Below are 18,024 nucleotides of genomic sequence, written 5' to 3'. Positions count from 1 at the left end.
CCTTTGGTTCTACCTATGAGATCAGGCTAGAAGGGAATTACTCAAAAAGAAATAAAACTTTGTGAACCCACACATATCTGTGGCTTCATGCAACTTCTCACATGCTGTTATTTTGCTTATAACAAACATCTGTTACAACAAGATTTCTGACTTCTATCTAGTTGATCTAATAAATTTATTTTCTGCCCTGACCAGTGTGGCTCAGTTAGTTGGGCATTGTCCCGCAAAGCAAAAGTTCTCTGGTTCGATTCCTGGTCAGAGCACATGCCTGGGTTGTGAGTTTGGCCCTGGCTGGGGTGAGTATGAGGAGAAACTGATCAATGTTTCTCTCTCACATCGATGTTTCTCTCCCTCCTCTCTTTCTCCCTTCCTTCCCCTCTCTCTAAAACTAAATAAATAAAATCTTTTTAAAAAAGAAAAAAATTAAAGTTAATTTTAAAAATAAACTTATTTTTTTCACCCAGAGTTTCTCCAGAGTTCACATTTTGGACCGGAAAATTCTTTGTTGTAGAGGGCTGTCCTAGACATTGTAGGATAATTAGCACAATATTTGGCCTCTACCCGCTAAATCCCAATAATTCCCTCAGAAAGGTCTCCACACACTGTCAAATGTCTCCTGGAGGCAAAATGAATCCTAGTTGAGAATTATTGCTTGAAATAGTTATACCAGTAAAACATGAACATTTTTTTATTGTTGTTCAACTATAGTTGTCACCATTTTCCACCCACCCCTACCTCCCATCCTCAATCCTACCCTCTCTTAGGCTTTGTCCATGGGTCCTTTATACATGTTCCTTGATGACCCTTCCCCTTCTTTCCCCCCGTTATCCCCCTCCCTACTCCCCTCTGGTTACTGTCAGTTTGTTATTTATTTCAATGTCTCTGATTATATTTTACTTGTTTGTTTGTTTTGTTGATTAGGTTCCACTTATAGGTAAGATCATATGGCATTTGTCTTTTACTGCCTGACTTACTTCACTTAGCATAATGCTCTCCAGTTCTATCCATGCTGCTGTGAAGGGTAGGAGCTCCTTCTTTCTTTCTGCTGCATAGTATTTTATTGTGTAAATGTACTACAGTTTTTTGATCCACTCATTTATTGATGGACACATAGGTTGCTTCCAGCATTTGGCTGTTGTAAATTGTGCTTCTTTGAACATTGGGGTGTATAGGTTCTTTTGAACTGGTGTTTCAGGATTCTTATGGTGTAATTCCAGCAGTGGAATTGCTGGGTCAAAAGGCAGTTCCATTTTTAGTTTTTTGAGGAACTTCCATACTGTTTTCCACAGTGGCTGCACCAGTCTGCATTCCTACCAACAGTACACTAAGGTTCCCTTTTCTCCACAACCTTGCCACCACTTGTTTATTTGTTTATGATGGCCATTCTGTCCAGTGTGGAGTGGTATCTTGTTGTGGTTTTAATTTGCACCTCTCTGATGGCTAGTGATGTTGAGCATCCTTTCATATGTCTTTGTGCCATCTGTATGCCCTCCTTGGAGAAGTGTCTGTTCAGGTCCTTTGCCCATTTTTTAATTGTATTGTTTGTCTTCCTGGTGTGGAGTCGTGGGAGTTCTTTATATATTTTGGAGGTCCAACCCTTGTCTGAAGTAACATTGGCAAATGTGTTTCCCATATGGTTGGTTCCCTTCTCATTTTGCTGATGTTTTCTTTAGCCATGCAGAAGCTTTTTAATTTAATGTAGTCCCGTTTGTTTATTCTTTCCTTTATGCTCCTTCCTGTAGGGGACATATTGATGAAAATATTGCTGGATGGAATATCTCAGATATTCCTGCCTTTCATCTCCTCTCAACTTTTATGGTGTAGCAACTTATATATAAGCCTTTATCCATCTTGAGTTTATTTTTGTGTATGGTATAAGTTGGTGGTCAAGTTTCATTTTTTTGCATGTGGCTGTCCACATCTCCCAACACCATTTGTTGAACAGGCTATTTTTGCTCAATTTTATCCTCCCGCCCCCTTGGTCAAATATTAATTGACCATAGAGACATGGGTTTATTTCTGGGCTCTCTATTCCACTCCATTGATCTATGTGTCTGTTCTTATGCCAGTACCAGACTGTTTTAATTACAGTGGACTTGTAATATAGTTTGATATCAGGAATTGTGATCCCTCCTGCTTTGTTCTTCTTTCTGAAAATTGCTGAGGCTATTCGTGGTCATTTATGGTTCCATATAAATTTTTGAAATGTTCTATATCTGTGAAATATATCACTGCATTTTAATAGGGATTGCATTGAATTTATCAATCACTTTGGGTAGTATGGACATTTGGATGATGTTAATTCTTCCAATCCATGAACACATTATATGCTTCAATTTGTTTGTGTCTTCCTTAATTTCTTTCTTCAGTGTTGTGTAGTTTCCTGAGTACAGGTCTTTTACCTCCTGGGTTAGGCTTATTCTAAGGTAGTTTATTTTTCTTGTTGCTGTAGCAAATGGGATTTTTTTCCCTGATTTCTGTTTCTGATATTTCATTGTTGGTGTACAAAAATGCTTTCAGTTTCTGAATATTGACTTCGTATCCTGCTGTTTTGCCAAACTCACATATTAGGTTGAGTAGTTTTTCAGTGGAGCCTATAGGGTTTTCTATGTACACTATCATGTCATCTGCAAACAATGACAGTTTTACGTCCTCCTTTCCAGTTTGGGTGCCTTTTATTTCTTTTTCTTTTCTAATTTCTGTGGCTAGGGCTTCCAATACTATGTTGAATAAAAGTCGTGAGAGTGGACCACCCTTGTCTTGTTCCTGATTTTTGTAGGAAAGCTTTTAGATTTTGCCTGTTGAGTATGATGTTGGCTGTAGGTTTCTTGTATATAGCCTTTATTATGTTGAGGTATGCTCCCTCTACTCCACTTTGCTGATTGTTTTTATCATACAATAAAGTTCAGAACAGTGGAAGAGGTCTAAGTTAGTCTCCATCCTAGCACCCAGAGAACATTTCTGCTACCTAAAGATAATTAATATTAACAATGTCTTATGTCTTCCAAAAAGTTGCCATAAATATGAGTGCATCATTCATTCTGTGCAATAATGACTATTCAACATATACCCTGATATTTTTCATTTTAACAATGTATCTATGATATTTTTATATTACAGTGCTTACAGATTTATACTACTTTTTATAATGTCTGCACAGTGTTATATTGTTATGGGTGAACCATAATTCATTTAACCTGCTATCAGTGTAAATACTGGTTCCAATTTTTTATCTTTCAAATAATGCTATCGTAAACTCCAGTATTTTCATGTTGAATACTATATGATTATAACTATAAGATATAATTTACAGTATGTCCCTAAAAGTTGAATCACTGGGTCAAAGGAAAACTATATTAAACATATGTATAGGCAATGACTGGGAATGACAGTAGCTATTTCCCCAGGTTACTTTCAACAAAAGACAATAAATTAACTATATTAAACAATAAAATAGTGTTTATTAAATACTTGTCAATTTTTGCTCAGGAGTTTGAATAAAAGATATAGATGTACGAGGTCCGTCTGGAAAAAGTCCAACCATTGTTAATATAATGAGAACGGTTTGCACAACATTGATGGAACTTGGCAGCCAAGGAGAGCAGACTGGAATGAGCATGTGTGAACAATGACAACTTCATTGTACTAGTCAGTGGGGGCAGGAGATGCCCTTGAGTGAGCATGTGTACTGTGTGGCTGTCGCATTCAAAATGACTGAGTGAGTAGAGCAACGAATCTGTATATAACTTTGCATTAAGCTTGAACATTCCTGTTTGGAAACTATTTGGATGATTCAGAAGACCACAGCTATGGGCAACTTGGTGATTGGCAGCTTCATCACGACAATGCGCTTAGTCATGCATCACATCTCGTGCAGAGTTTTTTGGTGACACATCAAATCACCCAGGGGACTCAGCCTCTCTACTGCCAGATTTGGTGCCCTGTGACTTTGGGCTTTTCCCAAAACTAAAATCACCTTTGAAAGGGAAGAGATTTCAGACTATTGATGAGATCCAGGAAAATACAATGGGGCAACTGATGGTGACTGGGAGAACTGAGTGAAGTTCCAAGGTGCCTACTTTGAAAGAGACCGAGGTGTCATTGTCCTATGTGCAATGTTTCTTGTATCTTCTTCAATAAATGTCTCTGTTTTTCATATTACATGGCTGGATACCTTCTGGACAGACCTTGTATAGCACAATCTTGGGAAATTAGGTTAAAACCTTTGAAACAACGTATAAATATGTTTGAATCAGATGTGGATCCAGGCTGTCACTGTACTAAAAGTTTGGTTGAAGTGGTGTTTGCCAGGCCTTGGGTGGTAGGGAGGCAGTGCGATTGAAACTGTCATTTTAGAAATGGCTAATATTAGAATAGGTGTTGTAAAAATATTTGGAGTATAGAGCACAGCACAAACTTCTGATTCTTAGTTCTCTACCAATATTCTTCAGTGAGAGTAGCCAGGCCTTACAACAACCTCGTGGGAGATAGTTGAAACTAAGAGGGAATAGGAATGTGGAAGGATTTTTAGAGGGCAGCAAGCTTATTTTAGGTTTAGGAGGGATCCCTAGTAGTTTTTCAAACTAGGAAATGAGATGATGAAAGCTGTGCTTAAGAAAACTTCGTCTGGCAATCAAATTGAGATGTCCATTTGATCCCACTGGAATGCAGTGGGTCCCTGTTTGCACCAAGTGTCAGTCTGGGTACATTGCACAGAGTAAGGAACAATTCCTATCTCAAGGAACTTAGTCTGGTGAAGTCTAGAAACTGATTTTTAAAAATCGGATTCAATAAAATTTTAGTAGCAGAGTTGATTTCAACTCAGATTACTGGATGGGGGCGGGCAAAGGGCAGCTTTTCTGTGTGGCCATTGTTCTGCCGTGGTAACAGATTCAGTCTGTCACAGTTGTACACCCGTAAAACCTGATTCTGCGATTAGCGTGGAATATGTTAAAGTCTGCCCGAAATCCCTGGAATCCTGTTGTATTATATCAATTTAGCTGAATTAAATAGCAACACTCTGTATTTCATATTTCTGTATTCACTCCCTTCTGAGGCAGGTTCCCATCCTGCAACATGGCGGCTCACCCGGGTTCTATCCCACTCAGCACTGCCACGTCTTCTCCAGATTATAGCTGGGTGATCATCCCTTTCTTACATAGTTTTATTCACTGGCCATGCATGTCCCAGACACTTTGCTCTGTAGTAGTTTTTATGTCAGTCTTGCCTAATCAATTAGAATTATTGGCTACTTGAAGACATGAGTAATCATCCACATTTTATTCATTTATACAACCTTGTTACTGCAAACGGGGGTTGAAGCATGGTTCTTTCCTGCGTGTGCTGTCACCTTTGCTGCGGTGGTGGACACTCCATTATGGAGGGTCACTGTTTTATGAGCTGAGAGCACATGTGACCAGCAGAAGAGTTCTTGTTGTTTTTTAGTTTAATTTTTATCTATTTGAAAGCCCTACAAAGATAAATTATCTTTATCAAATCAACTATATGGGGAAAAGAACATGAAGTCGAGACTGTTTCAGCCAATGAAAAATTGTAGACACAAATCATAGTAGTCATATGTTAAATATAAATTGCTTTTCTACTAATATGTGCATATTACCACTTAAAATCATTGTATGCCTTAAATATAAATTTTTCTTAAAATATTGGTATATGTTATAGTGGGAATTTATGTTTTATGGAAGAACTGCTATAGTCCTGTGGCTTTTTATCCTTAACAGCTGTGTCCAGCTGGTGGTCCTCATTCCCGCTACTTCTTCAGCAAATGGAAACATTTAGGTCAATATTGATATAAAACTTCATGAACTTTCTTCTCTTTCAGCTTTGGTTCGCCTTTGTAAATGGATTTTCTGGGCAGATTTTATTTGAACGTTGGTGCATCGGCCTGTACAATGTGGTAAGCATTCTCCATCTCTGTCTGATAGCACACAGAACTTCAGTGACATTCCTGCACTGTTTATGTCTGGGGAGTGTATCTAAGTCCATCATCTGTATACATAGCAGGCAGCACAAATACATCTTTAGGGCCTTTGTTGCTGCGACACATCCTGCAGAAGCCCAAACGCTCCACACATGGTTTCAATCATAGCAGATCATTCTTGAATAACCCCATGAAATTATTAACCCATATATCTTGATAACAGACCCTTGTTACCTCCTTACTAAACGCCTGTGCAAAATTTTCATGTTTTTAGCTCAAGTAAAAATTTCTGAACTACATCTAAACTCATTCCCCTTTGCAATTTCATTTCTGAAATCTTGAACGTAGATTTACGAGCATACAGTATGTGATCTGGTGTTCTTTTTGTCCCTCGTCAAAGGGTGTCTGTCCTTGAGGAAGAATGTTTTCTTTCACAGTTAGAGCTAAAATAATGAATTCTGACTTCCAGCTCCTGTGGTCAATGGTAATCAGTTTACTTGGTATTTTTAATGATTTTTAAGTTCTTTTTAAATTGCTTGACTGCACTGAATGGAAAAGCTGGAAATAAATACGAACTATAAGATAAAATGATGAAGGAGCTACCTAGCTTTGTGTTTCACTGGCAAGGAGAACTGAAGGGCTTGTGCTAAGTGCTTCCGACCCCCCGGCATGGCAGATGTTTGGGGCTGCACTTTCACACTTGTTTTGGAGCCTAACTCTGACATTCTCTGCTTCGTGGGGGTTTCTGCTCAGAAGCAGTCATCATAGATAGTGTAGGTGGAAGGTACCAGGTGTACAATAACATAAATTGTGGTGCTATAAATATTTACAGCTTGAATATACATTTGTGGCTAGATAGTCAAGTAACCCATGCATTCAACCCTGTTTTCTTTTTTCTTTTCTTTCTTTCTTTTTTTTTTGAGTGGCCACTATACTAGGCACTAGATATAAAATACTGTATACTGCAGGCTGCCCGGGTCCTGTATAGCTTACAGGTTAAGAGAGTCAGGTGTGTAGACCAAGATGTCACTGAGACTGAGTTCAGATCTTGAGTGAAACAGCATTGGTCAGTAACTGTTATTCACTACAAAGTGCATGAACACCTTTGCTGCTACTACTTAGCCCCGCAAAGACAAAAGTGACAGGTGGTGAGAACAGGGCTGAATTGATGTTCATTTATCACCTGTGCTAGAAAAGCTGCTCCAGCCACCTATCACATGGATAGGGGCTCAAGGACCTCCCCTTGTACAGTTTGTTAACTTTGCAGAACTTAAAACTGTTTTGAGCAGGTTAAAATTATGTGAGCATTTATTGGGAAATATGCTGACAGCTAGCTCCGTAGTGATTTAGAGCTAGAAAGGGCCAAACCCATGCCCACATATGTATGTAGAAATAGGAGGCTGAAACCTGGGAGACTATGATTTAGAACTAAAACCAGAACTGTAATACATGTCACCTGAATACATCATAAATGGATTTTGGCCCTGTTTTCACAGTCAGGGTATGAGAACTAGATTCTTTTCTTAGTTCCATACAGTCCTGGGCAATTCAAATTAATTCAACAAACTTAAATTGTGTGCCTACTATTCATAAGATGCTGATAGGCTATAGGATGGTATTGGCCAAAGTATGGCCCACAGACCACTTGCATGGGATAACCAGGGTGTGTTTAAAGATGCAGATTCATGATCTCCACCCTAACTTAACAGAGTTTCTCAGAGATACTGCACTGTAAAGGAATTTTCCTAGCGATGGCCATGCACATTAAAGTTTAAGACTCATAAAGGCCTTTGATCACTAGGGCTGGGAATACTTATCTACTTTGGGTCTCCATACCATAGGGAAGAGAATATTGCCGCAGAGAAGTGAGTTTCAAGGTGAAACTGCCCTAAAGTACTATGGAGCCCACAGTACCGTTGTTGGAGCGGTCTGCCAGGGAGCGGTGGCAGAGAATGGGGTTGACGTGGGACGTCTAAGATCTGTGACGCAGGATCAGAAAGGAGGGTCATTGACTTCCAGACTCAGTCATGCTGGGAGAACCAACCCTTTTGAGAACATAGAGGTTTGCCCACAGGTGTGTGTACACCCTCCGTGCAAACACATTTCTTTCTGAAGCTGTTGAAGCTATTGCATTGGCCAAAGAGTCCGTTTAGATTTTTCCGTAAAATAAAAGACACATTTTTCATTTTCACCAATCACTTCATTGATTTGGATATTTGAGAATGTTGGCTGTCTCCCACATAGTAGAATATGGATTGCTCTCAATGAATGTCTCAGTTTAATTGCTATCAACTCCACCTGATCTGCCTGACTGTGGAGCATTGGCCAGCAAGAAATCTCCAGCACGAAATTCCACGAACCACTTTTGACATGTTCAGTCAGTCACAGCACCTTCTTCATATGCTGCCCGAATCCTTTCTTGCATTTCAGTTGCATTTTTACCTTTCTTGAGATAATAAAGCATGATATGCTGAAAATGTTGCATATTTTCTTCCATCTTCAATATTAAAATGGCTACACAAAAATTCACCAATTTTGATAGGTTTTTTAAATGGACATTGATATGACAGCTGTCACAATACAGTCTAACAAAATTGTTTTGAATAAAGTTAAAGTGTCATCTTACAAAAAAATGAACTTTTTGGGCAACTCAGTAACTTAAGACATCATGCACCTTACTGCTTAATACCTTCCTGCATAGTTGCTAAGATCGTTCTCTATATAACCACGGTGTAATGACAAAAATCTGAAAATCTAATGTGCATGCAATACTCTTATCTAATGCACATTAGTCCATATTTCAATTTTATGATTACTTTTCCAGTAATATGCTATTCAGCAATTTTTCACTCCACAAAAACCCAGTGCAAGGGACAGTTTGTGACATGTATGGCATTTGCTAGTGAGTCCTCTTCTGTGCTGGGTTCTCCCTTCCATTTTCTTCAAGCATTACTTCTCCTGCTTCTTCTTCTTCTAAATATTCTTTGTTTGATTCCGGAAGCCAACTAGCACAGCGCTGCTTCTCAGTTTAACTCTGCTAGCAGATGAGACAGCATTAAAACTGCCTTAAACACTTACATCTCTCCAAGTCATGAATGAGTGCTATCTCATTAGATGCTCATTATTGCTCTATTATCATCTCAAACTTCTACATCATTGTATTTTATGGGTAGAATGAGAGTAAAGAGGGCACCAATGACAAAAGCTACCATTATCAGATGGATTTCAGCTAAATTTTATCTATTTTTTAGTGAAGAGATAACTTTGTTTTTAAATTGTTTCAGAAAAATTATACTATTTAATTTTATCAAGCTAGCATAGCAAGCTGTTAGCCAGCTTCACTTAAAAACATGAATATGAAAATTCTAAATAAAACATCAGCAATAAGAGTTCAAGAGTGTATCAACCAAATGAAATATTTGACCAACCAAGATTGAAATAAATTTTATAGAAGGTTCAAAAATTTTTTAAATTTATAAGTATCACTGTAACAACAAAATAAAGAAGAAAAATGTGATCCTATCAGTAGATGCTGCAAAAGCATTTGAGGCAGTTCAGCTGTCATTCCCGAGATAAGAACCCTCAGTAAAATAAGAAAGAAAGAAGCCAAATAACAATGCAGATTCTTTATAAAATACCAGTTGTCATAAATGGTAAAATTCTAAAATTTTTTAATTTAAAATAAAAAATTAGTCAGAAATGCCTGCCATCACTATATAATTCAGCATTCTTTTGTGATATTCAGCAACTTCTGAGAAAATTAAATAACTATTGAAAATACTAAAAAAAAGATGAAGTATTTCTGTGCTTATACAAATAGGCACACACAAAAAATGGCCATGTAAATATGCTCACGTATGAGTGTATATCTAGAAACCCCAAAAGAAACTAGTAAAGGAATAGTGGAATTATTAGAGAACTTGATAGGGTGACCAGATCCATTACAAATATATAAAAATCAATAGCTTTTTTTTTCCACTCCAGCAGTGAGCACTTAGAAATGCAAAGGAAGTAATAATTCTTTCAAAATAACAATTAAAATTATACTTTGCATAGGAACAATATTTATAGTACTTATATGGAAAAAACAAAAATTTTTTGAAGTGTACAAAACAAGATTTGAACAAATGGAGATATACTCTATTCTTATATGGGAGGACTTAGTATCATAAAGGAATCAGCTCCTTTAAAATTAATATATAAATTTTTATGTGATTCCACATAAATTCACAACAGGTAACTCTTTGAGGGTGAAAGCACAAAGGGGGGAATTGCATAAAATGATATTAAAAGTATAAGTAGAATTAACAACTGCCTGAGAATAAATATGCAGGCATATCCAAGAAGGGCGATCACAAAGATAGACTTATCTTTGCTAACCATTAAACTATACTATAAAGCCACCGTAAACAAATCAATGTGATTTTAATGTAGAACTAAACAAATAAGCCAGAGAATATAGAACAAGATCCCAGTTCTAGATCCTAGATCTATAATATGGGAGAATTTCATAAATGTACAAGTTGGTATTTCAGGTTAGTGGGAAAGTTTGGATTCATTAGTTGTATTCTCACAACTAGTTCTTTATTTAGAAAAGTAAAAGAAAATTGGGCTCCAATCTTAAACCATATAGTAAATAAATTCCAGATATATTAAGACTTAAATGTGAAAAATATAACTGTAAGAATTCTGAAAAAATTCCTGAAAACTTCCATAACACAATCAGACACTCAGAAGCTATTCTTGGCCATATAAAAACTAAAAGCTTTGATATGGCAAAAGAAGCCATAAGGAAAGCAAGTAGGCAAATAATATATTTAGTTAAAATTTTATATAACATCAGGACAGAGTTGATATTTATTATATTCAAAGAACTCTTAGAGAAGGTAATAAAACACAAATGTAAAAATATACAAAAGACTTGACTAGACATTTCACAGGATTCCAAATCCAAATGTTCCACAAGTATGGAAACATGCTCAAAATTACTGGTAGTTGAGGAAATGTAAATTTTTTAAAGGAAGAGTTAATATCTTTAGTTTTTTAAACTAGAGAATATGAAATATAACATAATACCATTGCTGATAGGAAGCAGGGAAAAGATTACCGTTGTCCTTTGGGAAGAAAAAACATGTAACTGATTGGAACCTTTTTAAAAGGCAACCAAGCAGAATCTTGTAAAATTAAAAATACTGATATCTTCTCATCAAGCAACCCCACATCTGGGAATCCATTCCATAGAAATAAAAGACAAAGTATAGATGGTATACTATATTGTAGACGTTTGTTACATAATGCTTGTGAGAACAAAGACCTGGAAACAAAAATGAATGCATGGCTGAAAAATGATGGTGCATCCATGCTATGAATTATTACGTGAGCAGGGAAACCCTGCATTAGTGTCAGACCCAGGGGGCTCGGAGGGCTTCCCGTGATGTATTATTTAGTGAGAAAAATGTTATGAAGAAAAATGTGTATAATGTCTTATTTCTGTAAAACAAATAATGATCCCTCAACAGTATATATGTGTGTGAGGTATGCAGTAAGCAGGGTGAAAAATGCCAGAAGGCCTCTAGGTTGGTAGCCTTGTGGGGAAGGGTGGGGGAGGATTTGAAGTGGATAGAAGGAGACAGGCGAGTGAAAAGGGAAAAGAAAATGTGAGACGGCAGTGTTAACAGCAGACTTGTATGCGCCACAGTAAGGGTGAGTTTATGTACTCAGAGTGTGCAGGGCTTCTGAGATGTTTGTTCCCACTGCCTTCCTCTAGTCATTAAACAGATAATTCTGTTGTTGTGAGGGGAATGAGGGCAACCGCTCTTGATCTTTTTTTCTCCTTGAAATCTGTAGAGCACTGAAATCCCAGGGCTGATTTTCTTTCTGCTCCCGGGTGAGGGAGGGAGCCTGCAAGTTGTGTTGGCCTTCCTCCACCACACTGCCGATGGCTTTCTCCCAACAGACTGGGGATATGCTTATTTATCAGGCTCCCCATAACTGGTGTGTATTCAGAGTTCCCTTAGAGATAGCATCCAGTTCCCATGGGCTTGAGAACTTGCTGGGTTTGTGGGTACGGATTTGCTTGATGCTGATGCTAAGAAGTGAGTGACCCAGCCAGTCTCTGTGAGCCAGTTGCCCAGAACCACAGAGCAGAATGACCCACAGGGCTACCACACCTCCTGGCCTGAAATGATGTGTTTATTCCAAGCCTCTTCTCCAGCATCCAGCTTTCTCTCTCTGAAACACAGACACAAGCACTTCACTCCTCTCTAGAGCACACAGGTAAAAGTCTTAGAAAGGACTACCTGCCCAAGAATTTACTGTCACAGGAGGTCATTCTGTCCCCATCCCGGCTTTGTCTTGCACTGAGTCCTCAGCCAGCCACCATCCTGGGTGTCCTACATGTTTCCCCTAAATGTGCCCTGTGCATTCAGCCCCCCTCTTACCCACATCCCTTATCCTGCCCAATCCCACAGGTACAGTGCCTTACAGCTCAGATGCTCTTTGGGCCAACAGTTCTTTCTCGACTCTCCCTTCTCCTTCCCCAGTCTCCCCAGGAGTAATTTTGCAGAGCACTGTGTTTTATATGTTTGTTTATTTGCCTGTTGCCAGCTGCCCTGTCTCCACTCTGCAGTAGACAGAGTTCCTGGAGGTCAGGGACCTGTGTCTTTTCCTTCTTTTTTCTTCTGTTTTTACATCTCTGTATTCCTGGGGCTTACCACCGTATCTGGCTCATAATTCATCCCCAATAAATGTCTGTCACATGAATAAATGAAGTACATTGTGCTTCCTGAAATTGGAGCATGAAATCAGGATGGGAAGTTGTAAAATGTGCTTGTGCCGGCACGAGCAGAAAACACAGCAGCGCTTCACAAAGCTAAGGAGGGTGTGATTCTCAACCACCACTCCTTTCACCAAGAAAGGGAGTTGTTCATGTAACAGCGTTTCTTGGCTAATCAAATGAATTGTTGTTTTGAGTGTCCCGTGTATTCATTTTATGCTGATGACTTAAGTAACAGTTTAAAATGGTCTTTTGTTTATTTTCCTTGTTTGGAGGGTGTCTGGGGAGTCGTGAATCACTGGTGCTCAGGTTAGGGCTTGACTGAGAGTTAAGTCATCATTCCATAGATCTGAACCACTTGAGCCGTGTGAGTCGGAAAGGCCTCCTTTAATGGCTCACTGTTCTCCACACAGATTTTCACCGCATTACCACCCTTCACTCTGGGAATCTTCGAGAGGTCTTGCACTCAGGAGAGCATGCTCAGGTTTCCACAGCTCTACAAAATCACCCAGAATGCTGAAGGCTTCAACACAAAGGTATACAGAATGTTATGACAGAGTTGTCACCTGAAAAAGGTGATGACTTTTTGTCTTCCCTCTCTACTTACCTGCCTTTGAGATGGTTAGAGAAAGTATTTAAGTGGAATAAGACCGGGGGCCTTCTCCCAATAGAGCAAGTCCGATGAATTTGAGGTGCCAAATCAGAAAGGAAGTTGCCATGTTACATGTTATCCTTCTTTCAGTTCTTCTGTGTCGACTCCTTCCTTCTCCATATGTGCCCCTGACACTGGTGTGGCCAGTAGCACCCATGGCGCCCAGTCCTTTAGGATCAGCCGTCAGACACACCCCTTAGCCGTCCATAAAGTCCTGCACTGAGGCCGGCTGGAGCTTGCCAAGAACCTCTTGCCACCATTGCTTGTTTTTTCATTTGAAGGAAAATGTTACTTTAGCTAGTGAATAAAATTGGCCAGATGTGAACACAGAAATTAAGTCCATCATGGGTATTATTTTTCAGTCTGGAGAATCAGAAAAGAAAAAGCATCTAGACAAAAAAGGTATAGGCGATCTGGACAAGAGTCAAGCAGACGCTGGGTTAGGTGTTACAGAGACTGGCAGTCGTGACAGGAAAGGGGGTCTCGCCCCGCCTGCCAGTCACGACTGAGAGTGGCAGAGCAGTTGCTGCCACTGGATGGAAGGGAAGAATGTGCCTGGCTTGGTGGAAGAGGCAAAGAAGTGAAGACGCCTGCATCGCCATATTTCTGTCAGGTTTTCGTGCAGGAGAGGACTGGGAAGTTTAAACAAAGGTCCATTGCCCAGGTCAGTTACAATACTGGATGCTGGTTGTATATGTACATGATTTGCTTAGGTCACCACTGGGGCTTAGTGAGGAAGAAGTGTGAAGTCCTCAGTAAAAGAACAATGCCAGGAGACGTCATTTTAAGCCAGGTGTTACTGATAGCATTCCTTCAGAGCTACCTTATTTGAGGGCATGTCTGAGACTGGAAAACAATTAAAGGTATTCTCTGTTGGTTCGGTATGTTTTGTACACAGGAGACTTGGATGATTAATTATATCAGTCCTTGTTGATTGTGATTGTATCAATTGGAAATATCTATCAATGGCCTATATATTCTGCATTATGTACATAAACCAAATCTGTTTTTTTACAGAGTTTGAATTCAAAGTCTGTGTAGGGTGCAAAGTAAGTAGAGAATAGATCCATCAAAGGCGGTAGAGCGCAGAACAACCTGAGACGTATTTGGAGACAGGCGGGGGGGGGGGGGGGGGGAGGGGCGGGGGGGCGGCAAGGGGGGTACAGAACTCAGGGAGAAAGTAAACATTTAAAGTGGGAAAATCCCTTTGTCTTATAATTTTTCATTATTTTCTGTTGTCCCTCCACTAGCTAGGTTCAAACTATATGACAATTCCCAGATCAATTTGTACATTTTTAAGTAAATTCAGTCTGGATTTAGTAGTTCTGTCATCTCAGTGGTTAAAAACATGATTGAAATATATTTATGAAACTACAATTTAGGAGAAACTAAACTGTGCATGCTTTTGTTTGACCTCTCAAATGTTAAGATAAAGAGAAATTTTAAATGTGCATGATATTAACCAAAATTCTAAAAATTAAAAAGTTGAATGGGATGGATTTTAAGGAATAAAACAAAAGAGTGAGAATGCTGGGTAAGAACTTACATATTAAATGTTTTTACTGCTTTCAGAAAGCACACAGTTTGAGTGTCTTAATAACAAATGTGATCAAATAACCGTTTTTTGGATGATTTAGGTGCCTTTGTAAAATTTTGGTGTCTTTCTTAGGAGCCTAAGGAAAACAGCTCATAATTCATATTTCAGATGTGGGTAGATTGTATACTGGTCTGTGTACATTTGTGTATGTATTGAGGCCTTTGTATCAAATAATGGTATCTGGACATCATCCAGTCATTTGTGTGTAAAAAATGAGGAAATCGTTTTGGTTCTTTTTGTTTGTTTGTTTGTTTTAACTTCAAGAATAATACGCTCCTTCTGGGGCTGTGCAGCACACTGCCGGTGTCCTTCACAATGAGGCGTTTGTTGAGTTACACAGAGGTCGAGAGTGTGGGCAGCTCCTGACTCCCTTGGTTTGTTTTCCCTTAGGTTTTCTGGGGTCACTGCATCAACGCCTTGGTCCACTCCCTCATCCTCTTCTGGTTTCCCATGAAAGCGCTGGAGCACGGTAATGGATTCATGATTTCAACTGTCAGCAAGTAGCTTTTACAGTCCCTCTGGTGCCAGTTGTTCACAATTTTCTCCCCAGTTCTGCAGACCGAGAGATCACAAGAACAAATCTGAGAAGAAAAACATACCTAAAATCTAATGAGAGCTACTCACAGGTTTATAGCTTGTAGGTTTCATCCACTCTGGCTCTGAAAACCCATTTTCTTTCCAGTTGCTTGGAGAGTTTAAATACTAAGAATGCTAAGCCTGATTTTTAATAACTGTTTGAGTCAAGAATCTTGAAGGAAAGCACTGTACTGTAATGAAACATTGATGCCTCTTATCCATGAGTTTGAAATTTTCTCTTAATTACTTCAGCTTTCATTTTGCAAGCTCCACATACCTCAAGCAGAATAACTCAAATTGTGTAAGAGTTTAATCTTAACCTAGTTTTCTGAAAAAGTCTCCTCTCCTTGACCTATGCTTTTCAAACAAACTTTTAAAGTTTGTTGAAGGGCTCTCTCCCGGCCGCTTGTAGTCTTCCCTACAGCTAGAAGATGTTTGAGAAAAGTTACCGTCTCCACTCTAGGGCACACTTCTCAGACATTCAGAATGTCGCCTCTCACAGACACAAAGCTTGTGGTCTCAGAAAGCAAAAATGTATCACGAGAATGCTACTCTTTCATCCCTCTCAAATTGTAATAATTCCCCTGGGAAAAATTACTCCAAATGTTGACTAGACAAGGCCTTTGATTGTTCAGAGACCCAAAGAATATAAAGTTTCCAAGCTCCTTTTTTTTCTGTGTCAATGTGTTTTGTGCTTCAAACAGAAATGATTCATCTTCACTGATATTAACCTATTAAATCCCGACTGACAAAATGCATGCACGGCCAGTTTATTATACCCTGTGACCTGCCCTTTCCATTTCCTCAGACCTCCTTGTCCTTTGACGGTCCCTAATTCTCTAGATCAGAAAATGAAATTTTCTGCTTCTAGCTCCACTCTCCAAAGGGCCTTTCTAGTGGAATCATTTTTGTTTAACTCGAAAGCTTTCCTGTGATTCATCTTTACTCATAATAAATTTAATTTGTCTTGAAATGGTTTTGTAAGGGTTTACATATATAAGAGTGTTGAATATGGTTTGTTTTAGTAGCAATGATGATTTGGTGGTAGAAGCAGCCATGATTTTATCAGGGCCAACTGGTGATGGGAAGCAATATGTCCTATGAGCATAAGAACAGTTTTTGCGATTGTCCTTTTATCCCTAAGCCCAGCCTTTTGTACTTAGGAAAAGACAGTAAAGAGTACGGATTGACCACAAGTACTACATCCAGACCCCCAACCCTTATTATATAGACATTATACTCTGTTCCTCAGACCAAAGAGCTTGTCTTTGGACTCTGAGAAGTGGAACAAGATGGTCATTCACTTACCTGCTTCAGAAGGAGCTAAAGTGTCCCCGTTCTGCAGGAGAGACAATGGTTTTCTAGTCCTGGGGCTATGGTTATGTGGTATGAGATTGTGGCTTGTAGTTCACGGTAGAGTTGCTATCGTTCACTAGATTTCATTACGTAAATCCACGCATTTGCCTCCTGATCTATGTTTAAAACAGGATAGAGTCCTGGCTGTTACTAATTTACTAATGTATCACCAAGTGAATTTCAAGTTACCTTTGCCACCTTTGTTTGCATTGCTCAGATTTGGCAATTTGTCTGGCAGTCAGCCAATAGGGTGATTTTTTTTCTTGTTTCTATTATTATCGTCATCATCACTGATGATTGTATTTATTAAAGCTTCAGCATAGAGGTTTTTTCCAGTTGTGTTGTAAACAATAACCTATTGAGTGAAATAGTTTAAGGTGAAATAAATTGCAAATATTGTGCATTTGGCATAGAACAAAAGACCATTGGTGTTCTTATTCATTAGTTGACTTCCTCTAACAAATTGAATATATTAGAATTAATTGCTAAATTCTCACTATTAGTGCATTTCAAAATGATTACATCATTGCTCATTAACCTTAATGATTCGTGTAATATTTATGTCCAAGACATTGTGATAGACTCTGAGGGTGTTAGGAACACAGATGGATGTGGTCGAACCTTCAGAGAGTTTGTAGTCTGATGAAGGAGATCAGATTCACACGTGGATAATTCCAGCACAAAGTAGAAAAGAACTGTCTCAAGTAAAATACAGATAAAGTGCTATCAGATCTCAGAGGGTTAAGAGAGAGATACCTTTTATTTGGAATTATTCATGGCTTCTTAGAAGAGATGACATGTAGACTTTGCCTGGAAGTCCAAGTAAGACTGAGGTGTATAGGAAGGGAGGGAGGAGTCAAAGTGGGAGGGCGGAGTTACAGCAGCTGTGGATAACTGTAAGAAGCTCATCCCTTCAAGGGCAGAAGGTAAGGAAAAGTCTGAGGAAGTAGGCACACACTGGATTGCAGAGGGCTTTGGATGTGAGGTTAAGAAATTGGGACTTAATTTTTTAGGAATTGAAGAGTCCATATGGAATTTAGATCAAGGAGAGTGTTACCAGAGCAATTTGGGAAAATGAATCTATTGTGTGAATGATAGAAGGTAGATGATACTAGTTGTATCCCTGG

General features: G+C 38.9%; 1 protein-coding gene across 4 annotated transcripts in view; it reads left to right on the top strand.

Annotated features, from left to right (window-relative positions):
* Positions 1–18,024, top strand: part of ATP8A2 (ATPase phospholipid transporting 8A2) — a 590,644-nt gene that overhangs the window by 419,286 nt on the left and 153,334 nt on the right. For all 4 annotated transcript variants that reach the window (XM_053920803.1, XM_053920801.1, XM_053920804.2 and 1 more), the window contains 3 exons: positions 5,843–5,917; positions 13,130–13,252; positions 15,356–15,434. In XM_053920803.1, coding sequence (XP_053776778.1) covers positions 5,843–5,917; positions 13,130–13,252; positions 15,356–15,434 — 277 coding nt within the window. The remainder of the gene's footprint in view (positions 1–5,842; positions 5,918–13,129; positions 13,253–15,355; positions 15,435–18,024) is intronic.

The sequence above is a fragment of the Desmodus rotundus genome, chromosome 3 (assembly GCF_022682495.2).
Source record: "Desmodus rotundus isolate HL8 chromosome 3, HLdesRot8A.1, whole genome shotgun sequence".
NCBI lineage: Eukaryota > Metazoa > Chordata > Mammalia > Chiroptera > Phyllostomidae > Desmodus > Desmodus rotundus.
Note: the sequence above shows the minus strand (reverse complement) of the source record. Positions and strands in the feature narration are given on the sequence as shown.